This window comes from Micromys minutus, assembly GCF_963924665.1.
Source record: "Micromys minutus genome assembly, chromosome: 21".
Classification (NCBI taxonomy): domain Eukaryota; kingdom Metazoa; phylum Chordata; class Mammalia; order Rodentia; family Muridae; genus Micromys; species Micromys minutus.
Genome location: NC_137956.1, coordinates 21,503,220 through 21,513,981, shown reverse-complemented (window position 1 = coordinate 21,513,981; position 10,762 = coordinate 21,503,220). Strand labels below are relative to the sequence as shown.

Here is a 10,762-nt window from a genome sequence, read left to right as displayed (position 1 = left end):
CACAACTGGAGAATAATGCATGAGATAGGACTTTAGAACACCCTTTTCTGTACCTTTAGATGCTGAGTGTACAAGTCTCTGATAAAAGCAGGGCTGTAGGAGAAAAGTGAGACTAAGGAGCGATTTGCTGACAGTTCAGCACAGTGCATTAGGCCATGATTCCACCAGGAGTTTTAATTATATGTTGTTTCAAAAATGAAACTCTGCATGTGTTTCAGTCAATACTTTTTCAGGTAGCTCAAGATCTCATTTAATAGATGAAAATGCTTAGAAAAAGGTGGGTTTCTGTGTTAAAAAGTAAAGCACTTCTATTTTCTAAAGTAAATTGGCACATTGATAGGATCTTGCCAGAGCCTGACAAAAACAAAAGCGAATGCTTGCAGCCAACCATTGAACTGAGGATGGAGTAGAATTAACTCAGTGGCTTTATAAAACGTCTCTACAGCAACTTTTATCTGCCTCACAGAAAACAAAATCCAACTGCTAAAACTTACCACAAATTGAAAAGAGAAAAACCAAAAGTTCCCATGCAGGTCTTGGGGCAAGCATGGGGTGTGAGAGCAGGTGTGTAGCATTTCCAGATAGCTAATGTTCATGTAATTGGTTTATGTAGCTGTTAAATGACATGGTACTTGGTGTTCTATTTATGTACAGATAATGATTCTTTCCTCAGTACTACACCTCTGCTCTAGTCTTACGTTATCTGGAGTACGTTGTTTTGTAAGGTATATTATCAGTAAGTATGCAGAAGTTAATATACGTATGTATTTAACTCCTGAGTCATTCTCTTGACTTTTTATGGTGTATCTCTTTGTCTTTAGTAATATTCAAACCTTCCCATGTAAACACCATGTTTAATAAAGTTAAAATTGTTTTACAGTCTAAAAAAAATAGCTAAGAATAGCTGTGTGACCTTAGGCCAACTGGTGGCTTTTGACCTGCTGCCTCTTCTGTGAAACGTAATGCTTAACTTCTCAGGATAGTGACAGTGTGATTGTCCCTAATGTCTAGTAGTGGGGATGGGGGTGGGGTGGAGGTTGGATTTGGCTGGACGCCTAAGAAGCGTTGGATAGCGTGCACTGTACAGCGCGGCCCTCTGCAGACCCGCGGTATCCCCACAGGAAGGATAAAGGTAGGGATTTTTGGTTTTCACCACCCGACCGCTGCCATCCGGTTTAGAGTTAGGGCGAAGTCAAGGCCACTCCCAGCCGCAGACTGCGGACTAGACTAGAAGCAGGGGGTGACCTCGCCTCCAACTGAGGCAGTTCGTTTGAATTAAGGCGCCACTGGCACGCCACGTCGGGCAGAGTGACCCGCCAAATTCGGAAGCGACGGGTGGCGGCGAGCCAGAAGGAGCGCGCGCAGAAAAGGCTCAGAACGCGGCTGGCAGGCGGCGCGCACCACGCCCCTGAATGGCCCGGAAGAAAAGACCCATGTCTTGCAACCACGCGTTGTTTCAGGAAAGGCCACGCCCCCACGTGATTTCGTGTCCAATCAGTGTAAAAGGGAGGGGCATCCTCGATCTTGCGGCACCGAACCTATAAAGATAGCTGCGCGGAGAGGGGAAGGTTCTCTCTTTCTGTAGGTGAGTTACTTTGTTCTACGGAGCGAAATGTGGGGACACAAAGTGAGTTTGGAGGCTCCAGTTCTTTGGAACAGCCTCTGAAACTTGAACTTAGGGTATCGATGTAAATTTCCTAGGGGAAATGCGCAGCAGCTGAAGAAATTTCGAGGTCGGAGCGTAGGCCCCAGGGAGATTGGGACTGGGCGGCCTGGCTGAAGGCCTTATGCGTTCTGGTTCCTTAGTCCCAGCTTGGGTGGGTTCTTACACAGCAGGATTTGCAGAAAAATATGCTAGGCCTCTTGTGCTGTTTGGAAGGTACCAGTGACACCCAAGGGACAATCGATTATATACATTTGAATCCTTTCACAGGGACAATGGGCACATCATTCTTCTCTTCGTCAAAGCAGTTGCAAAAAGATACCAAGGTAAGGGCGAAGTAGCTTAGTCTTTATAATTGAAGTATTAAAACAATAGAAAGTGGTGTGTAATGCTTAAAATTTGTTTCTTTTCATTAGATGAAGGGGAGTCCAAAGCATCAGAAAATTCGTAACAGAAAGTAGCTTGTTTAAAGCTTGATTCTTTAAAAGGTGTGTATGAAACCTAGATGTACATTTTTTGTCAGCATACATTTTCACCATTGTGAAATAAGAATCCCCTTTATGTATGTTAATGTACTCTAAAATCTTTCTTAATTTGGAGTGGCTGTAGTGAGTTCATAGTGTGATTAGACAGTTGTGAGACATAACTGGTCTGAACAGAGGTGAACTGTGTCCAGAGATGACCTGAAGACAGATAGAGCTTCTGAGATGAGAGCACTGTTTACCTGAAGTCTGGCTTAGTCTTTATGCAGTGCATATTAACAGTGTGTCGTACTTTCTGCCAGCAGTGAATGCCAGCCCATTGAGATGCCCGTCACCTGCGAAGCTCCTCGAGCAGGAATGCATGTGAGTGGTGTTTCGTTTTCTGCTAGACATAATGTCGTTGGTCTGATCTGTGATGATCCTATCCCGAATCTGAATTTCTGTTGAAAAACCAAAATTACGGATCCGGCTTCTGAGACAGACCATTACAAAGGACTGTTGTGTTCTGTTTAAATGTTGGCGGTAAAGTAATACCTGTGTTTCTTTTGTAGGGCCAGTGACACAAGACTTGAGAACTAGATGTAAGCATCAAGAAAAGACAGAGACAAGAAGATGCCCAGTGCTGGTACTGGGATGTTTGAGATGGGATCTACGTGGCCCTGGCTGTCCCTCTAACACTGTCCAGTGAGCAGGACAGCATTTTTGAAGGCTATATGTTAATGGTTTTGCCAATCCATGTATGTCGGTGTTCTAGTCTGTGAGGCTTATGGGTGAGCTGATGACGAAACTGAGCAGAGTGAATGCAATCATTATCTGTAGAACATCAGTTCAACATGTTTATGATTGTAAAATTGGTTATGAACTCTTATTCATCCAACAGTGGTTACTTGGGAGGTGCTGCAATAAACATTGAGTTGTGAATGTTTCTTCAATTCTTTTGTGTCAGAAGATTAACCAGGGTGTTTGTTTCATTACACCTAGACAGAAATTGAGTTGTCAGTTTGTGAGCTGGGTGCACTAATGCCAGTCTCAGAAATAGTGTGATTGTGCACATTGTCAGGTTTCCCTGTGAAGCATACATGGGGTCTGCCTTGATCACATTTGTCTAGCCCTCCCCATCCATTTCTTAAATTTGAGACAGGGTTTCTCTGTGTCTGGTTTGTCTTGAATCCACCTGCCTCTCTTCCCCAAGACTAAGTGGACTTTACATTCTAAGTTTTACTGGTACATAGGGTTGAATTTTTTGACATAGTATCTCAAAATTGTCCTGGTATTCAGCTATAGAAATGGCTGGCCTTAAGAAAAAGCCATCAAGCCTAGCCTTAGAATAGTCTGCTACAAAGTTGCCTGCCTTTGGTTTGTCCCCAGCCATTACCAAGTAGTGTCATTGTTCCTAGTTGTGGGTGAGTTATTCTGGTATACTGTTGCTTTGTTTTGGAATCTTAACACTAGTCCAGAGTGCCCTTGCCCAGACTAATTCTGTTTGATTTTCAAGACAGGAGTCTTCTGTTTATCCCTGGATGTGAACTCTGTAGACCAGGGTGGCCTTAAACTCAGATTTCCCCTTTCTATATGCTAAGATTGAAAATATCAGCCCTCTACCTAACTTATCATTAATTCAAGACCTTAATGCTTAGTCATTCTACAGTTTTAATTACTAGGAAGAATCTGATTTGGGGGCCTGTTATTTTTTTTTAAGATTTACTGATTTGTGTGAGTACACTGTACCTGTTCTCAGACACACCAGAAGAGGCATCTGACCCCATTACAGATGATTGTGAGCCACCATGTGGTTGCTAGGAATTGAACTCAGGACCTTTGGAAGAACAGTCTGTGCTCCTAACTTCTGAGTCATCTCTCCAGCCCATGTTAATGGTATCACTAATGAGATGGATGTAATTTCTTCACAGGAGACCTTGCTACCTTGAAAAAATGAGTTGGCTGTGACTGCGGCTCTTCATGGGTTCTTTGTACCATGTTTGAGTACAGTTGAAGCACTTGTAGTCCGGTAGTCTATCTTTACACTGACAATCAGCTTCTTGGTTCCGTGCACATTAGCTGTGCATGTTGATTGAACATGTACGATAGATACACTGTATCATGGGTTGTTTGTTGTGTCTCCTTTTTATTTATTTGAAAAGATACTAATTTTCGGTTGTATTTCATCCTTGCTTCATTAGCTATTCAAGAGTCACAGACTTTCCGTGTAAAGTGAAAAACGGGGATACAGCTCAGCAGTCTGAGGCAGGAGGATCACTTGAGCCCAGTCAAAAGTTCATTAGTAAATCTCAGACTCAGAACAGGGTCAGATGCTGTGAATTATAACAAAATTGGTGTGGTGCACACCTTTAACCTCAGCAGAGGCAGGTGAATCGGAGTTCCAAGGCCTGTCTACAGAGCAAGTTTCAGAACAGGGCCACACAGAAATGGTGTAAGAAGAAAGTTAAGGCTTGTTGACTTTTTATTCAAGTCGGCAATTAAAAGCAAGGCAGTGTTGTGAAATGGTTTGTTTTTTAAGCCCTCTGACCTCTTTCTGCAGTTTCTTCTTATTTCCTTGCCTTCTGAATTAGTGTGCATGTTCTATATATATATTACAGAATACTAGTCTGTCAAGGAGCCCAGAGATTTAAAAAAAGTCTTTCTGTCAATACAGGTACAGGATGTCAAGAAAGACCAAAAGCAACCTTAGAGAAATTGGTTAATTATTTTGGAAGAATCTCACTGTATGCAGAACTGGACCTCACACAGGCCAAACTGGTGTCACCATGTCAGCAAGAGAATCCTTTATACTAATTAAACAGATTGAGTCCAAACCAGTTCAAGTATAGGGAACAGACAAGCTTAAGGAACTCTGCATGAATAAAGCATAGTTAGGTTTCAAATCTATTTCTGATAAATTTGTGGATCATCCTATTAGTAGCATGAAAAACTTAAATACAGCATAAGGTTGGGTGCTAATCTGAGGAGAGGGCTCACCTTGGAAGTCACCTTGGATAGGCATTCCAGTCTACTCTCAGTGTTTTCATGTGCATATGAGCAAGGAGGTTTACAGGAGAGGAAAGAAGCTTCTGAATGTCAGAAGACTGTGCTCTCTGGCTAGAAGGGTATTCCACTAGGGGACAATTAACATTATTTTCAAGTGTGTCCCCAACATAAAACAGCTTAAAAATGAAGTGAAAGAAGAGGATGCAGTGGGGGTGGGAGGGATTCCCTTCTCCCTAAATGATGAAGTCCTGTTGTTGTTTTACCCCAGATGGTAAATAATTATATTTGTTTAGATTGAATAAGGATTCAAGCTTTTGTTGACCAAATCTGCCTACAGTGCATCTCTGCCTCTGCTTGGCACCACTAAGTTAGAATCACAGATACATATTTTAATGGTGCTGGAATCCCACTGTGTCCTGAGAACAGTTAGGGGTTCTAGGTCTAGAGTAGATCCAAGATTCTAATTAGTAATCCTTACAAATTTGTAAAACAAACAAAAAGCAATAACCACTGTGAAAGTATTCTGGGAGGAGCTTGTGGACCACAGATAAGCAAGCAGTTGATCATCTTTTACACTTAATATCATTTAATCACAATAAAGAGAGGACATATTTCCATAGAAATAGTAAGGGACTAGATTACAGCTTCCTATGATCATGTGTAGACAGTGGAGAAGAAAGGCCTGACCCTGCAACAGAAAGTTCCAGGATGGTAGCTGTATATGAGGGAACTCTTGGCTACATCCAGGAAACTTATACATCCACCCCCACAATCAAGGAGCATGCCAACCCCGCCCGCTGGCTTTTCTATGTAGTGGTGAAATATTGGGCACGTGGTGAGGAGACTAATGGTTACCCTCCTTCAAACACACAAGAAGAAAAGCACCTTTGGATCCAATCTGTTTGTTTCTCTTCCTTAGCCAGGCATTGTTACAGACCCCTACAGCCCAGTGCTCAAAGTGCTTCAAATCCAGCTCCCAGTAATGTTTCCCGGTAGTGAAGCTCTTTGTTCCCCAGGAAGTGCAATAGGATCCCACTGAATCCAGAGATGTATTTTGATGGTGAGGTCTAAAGCTGAACCTTCCAATGTCAATAAATAGGCTCATCTTGTAGTTGAGTATGATTAAATTTTGAAAGAAAATTTTCACTGTGGGAAGAGCCAACATTTTAGAGTAGATACAGCCCAGATACATCAAAGTCAATCCTGAATTAATCATCCTGTGTGTCTTGATGAACAAATGATACTATTTTCAGCCTGAATCATGTACATCAGTAAGTTGGTATTCATTAATCTTTGTTAAATGACCATGTGCCTAAATATGACTACAGTGTGGCTTAACTAGACATATCTTTCTATGGAATTAAAACAGTCATTGTGCAAAGGTTATCTCACTGCTGAGGGGCACTTCTGGTCATTACATCAGTGCCAATACTCACCTTTGAAGAAGTTGAACCTTGCAGTCAGCCCAGCATTGGGATGGGCACTGAGTTTTGGTTGTATACCCTGTGGCATGCGCAGCTGCACTAACTCACTCCTGCAAAGAGAAAACATTGGCCGGCCTGTTCTAAAGGTATCACCCCAGTGATGAGAAGTCTTCGCTCCAAGCTTAGTAAAAGGCTCAAGGGTTAAAACCCTTGCCACATAACCTGACAACTTCAGTTCAATCCCAGGAACCCATGGTATAAGAAGAGGTCTGATTTCTGAGAGTTGACCTCTGCCCTGCACACATGTGCAGTCACATAAATATTCCTAACGAATTAATAAAAGTAAACACCCATCTGAAAATTTTCACACAAAGCACTTGCTGATATTATAGAGACCCTATGATCGGGAGACGGGGTAGTTTCCCCCGGATGTTCTTTCTGATTTCCTTCCTGTTATCAGCCCCTTTCTCCATGCCTCCTGCCCCTTTCTTCTACAACCAGGAAGATACAGCCCATGGGCCTCAACGATTAGGATTTGAAAACGACACATTTTAGCTCAAGCCCTTCATGCACTCCTTAATTCATGGAGAGAAAAAAGAGACACCGTCTGGTAAAGGCGAACAGGAGTCACATTCATGAAAACAATTCCAAACACATCATCCAGAAACAGTTGAATATTTTCTATATAAAGTATAGCTGTGCTTTGCTAAGAGGGCTTGTTCAGTTTTGTACTGTAGTTCAGGGTATCCTGAGGATTAACAAGGACTAAACTCACCTTCTGAACATGTCATCTAAATCCTACAAACAAAACAAGAAAAGCTTACAATGTGGTATATATGTGTGTGTGTGTACCATATAGATAGATAGGTAGATAGATAGATAGATAGATAGATAGATAGATAGATAGATAGATAGATAGATGATAGATAGATAGATTTTTTTTTCACAGTATTGTCAGGCATCACCACATGGATTCACCCTGCAAATTTATTTTCATGTCCCAGGGTAATGCCAACAAAGTAGATTAGCACAATGGAATTCTTAATGAAATCAGGCTGTGAGAATAATGTTTGAGAAGCATGTGGGTATGGGTTGTACATTGCTTTGTAACACCCAGCTATCTGCAAAGAGGACTTTCTTTGATCTTGTACACAAAACAGGAATACTTTCATTAAGGATACTTCAAACCCGAGGCCTAACCCCTACATGGTGCCTCATATCTGTAACTCTAGAATTTGGGGTTCAGGTCTTAGGAATCCTGTGAGTCCAAGGCCATTGTGTACCACAAAAGAAGAACATGTATATCAAATCCCCAGCCTCACAGAACGCTCACAAAAACACAGTGGACAAACAGTGGACTACTTTAGAAATGTGCATAACATCCAAGTAGAGGTAGAAACGGAGTGCTTGGTAACAGGGATCACTTAATTTGGGGTTTCAAAGAAGCAAGATACAACACAAAAAAATGAGGAGATATTCAATGGGGATCTACTGGCACAATGTCAACAGCTTGTTCTTCATAGGCTATTACGGACATTATTTTTTTAATTTCCTCCAGATTTTTCTTAAAAGGGAAATCCTGATTCTAAGTGATGGGAATGGAGATCTCAGGTGGAACAGTCCCAGTGTGGGCCTCAGATAATAAAGCCATTTCGAGCGCTCCTCTAGGCTCACCTGCTGCAGCACCACTTCATATGGCTTCTGGGACATTGTCTTCAGCTCCTGATACACTTCTATTAGTTGACTCTTCTTCTGCACCATCATGTCTTTGCTTTTCCTGAGCTCCTCTAAAGTAGCATTGCCTTGATTCTTCATACACTCTATATACCGCACTTCCTCGTCCTCAAGGGGTGGATATAGTTTCCTATACTCGCTCCTGATCATTTCCTCCCGTAGGGCCACATAGTTCTGAAGGAAATTGGACATACTAGATCACATTTGAAGAGTACTTGGTCCTCTCCACTGAATCCTTCCATGTTTAAATTCACCTATCAGGGTGCAGCACACACTGATTTTTACTAATTAAAAATCCCCACTTTTCAGAAAATGTAAATTCTGTGAATTTATACAGTTCTTCTTTATTACTAGCTGAAGCAAACAAACCCATCCTTTTCTTTTACCATTTTTATTTATTAAATAAGATCCTGGTATATCTGGAAAAATGGTTTTGATGGATAATATGTTCACTCAAAAATGCAACTCTGCACATAGGAACCGAAATTCTGAGTGGAGTCATGAGTCTGATGTACTGTGCTGAACATTCAGAAAATCATCCATTAATATCAAGCTTTTCTGCCACACAGCCAGGCCATTTGCCCTGTGTTCAAACTGTATTTTGCCCTTAGAATTGAAGGTTAACAGAAAAGGATTTCCTAGTATCACATCCCATGCATGATCCTCAAATTGTGAATGATCAAGTTTGCAAAATGACTGCCCCTGGTTGATTTTACATGTCAGTCTCATACCCACCGTCCACTGAGAGGCCATTCTCCTCTGTGCTTCTAGAATCTTCTGATGTTCTTGGATCTTCTGCCATAAAGATGCCATTTGCTTTAGCAGTTCCTCCTGTTAAAAATAAGTAAGTAAGCATTATTCGTAGATAAATAATGAGTTATCAGATGGACAGACACTAGCACTGAAAACAGTCACTGTAGAGATCATAGAAGGATCACAATGTTGTTTCTTTTTTCCGTTTAGTTAACTCTGGAACTTTAGATTTCAGACCATAGAATTAGAAACAAAACCACCCTGTGTTCAAGTAAAGGGACGGACGGTAGCTGACTGAACTCTGGATAGTTAACATCTGATTGGATTCCCAGGTGCTTCTCCCCAGCTAACTCCAATGTACTTCTGGTATTTTAGTCTCATGTCATGAGCACCTTTTAAAGATGTAAAGTTATGACTATATTTTCCAGTGACATGAACATAGTGAATTATGAAACTAGAAATATTTACACAAATGCATCTCTCCAGGGATGTTTATATTTTGTAGTCATTCTTCATTTGCTGTTTAAAATGCGCCAAGATATTCAGAACACAATGGCTTCATCAGAATCAGGACAAGCATCTTCTTGTGGTCTGCTAAGCTCCCTCTCTCTCTCTCTCTCTCTCTCTCTCTCTCTCTCTCTCTGTCTCTCTCTGTCTGTCTCTCTCTGTATCTCTCTCTGTCTCTGTCTGTCTCTCTCTGTCTGTCTCTATCTCTCTCTGTCTCTCTCTGTCTCTGTCTCTGTCTGTCTCTGTCTCTCTGTCTCTCTCTCAGTCTCTGTCTCTCTCTGTCTCTGTCTCTCTCTGTGTCTCTCTCTCTGTCTCTCTGTCTCTCTCTCTCCCTCTCTCCCTCTCTCCCTCTCTCCCTTTCTCTCTCTCTCTCTCTCTCTCTCTCTCTCTCTCTCTCTCTCTCTCGTTTTTTCCAGAAACATCACTTACCATTTTCTCCTCAGTAGCTGCTTCAATGGGGCAGTGTCTGTGACCTCTGTGTTCCCGGGTGTCAGAGCACAATTGACAGAGGAGAGCCCTGTTCTCATCACAGAAGATCGTCTTTCCCTCCTTGTTGGTCACACACTTGTGCTCCTCAGAACTCAAATACTTCATGAGCCTTTCTTTTCTGACAATGAGTACCCGCTTCTTTACAGTAATGTCAGTCCTGCACTTCCATTGGGATGGTTGCCTACACCTGGGGCAGTGGACAGGGATTTGGATGTCTTCTGAAATAAGGAAAAGACAAGCCCTGCAGAAGGTGTGGCCACACCTTGTAAGGACTGGGTCCGTAAAGATGCCCTCGCAGATGAAGCAGGTGAGTATTTCCTGGGAGGCTTGTAAAATGTCTGACTCCATTTTTCTGAGGGAGGAAAAAAGCACAATTATTATTATTAGACCAGAGAGGAGCAAGAGACTGGACAAAGTTTGATTCAACTCATGATTAAATTCTGATTATGGCAATACAGGCTTTTCTTTATTCTTTTTTTTTTTTAATACGACCAAGAAGAGCTGACAGACATATTGACTGATGGGATGCAGCTCTAGATCCTACCATCTGCATCCTTCTGGAGAATTCAGCCCAAATTGCTGGGGGGTTTTTTTGTTTGTTTGTTTGTTTGTTTTTGTTTTTGTTTGTTTTGTTTTTTTAAGGCCCTAGACAGTCTTCTCCAATGTTGTGTGGAGAAACACACACACACACACACACACACACACACACAGAGTGATCCAAGTCC

At 41.9% G+C, this 10,762-nt stretch overlaps 1 protein-coding gene and 1 long non-coding RNA gene across 2 annotated transcripts; one reads left to right on the top strand and one right to left on the bottom strand.

The window, feature by feature from the left end:
* Positions 1–1,531: 1,531 nt before the first annotated feature.
* On the top strand, positions 1,532–3,077 carry LOC308434321. The gene is made up of 5 exons (XR_013975475.1): positions 1,532–1,585; positions 1,934–1,989; positions 2,080–2,151; positions 2,448–2,508; positions 2,697–3,077. It is a non-coding gene; the product is annotated as an uncharacterized lncRNA (long non-coding RNA).
* Positions 3,078–5,784: 2,707 nt separating this feature from the next.
* Positions 5,785–10,385, bottom strand: LOC308434208 (tripartite motif-containing protein 43C-like; the record flags this gene model as incomplete). The annotated part of the gene is given in 7 exon segments (XM_080934353.1): positions 5,785–5,977; positions 5,979–6,276; positions 6,567–6,664; positions 7,330–7,352; positions 8,229–8,462; positions 9,024–9,119; positions 9,978–10,385. Coding segments are annotated over 7 exon segments (1,350 nt in total).
* Between the last annotated feature and the right edge of the window lie 377 nt (positions 10,386–10,762).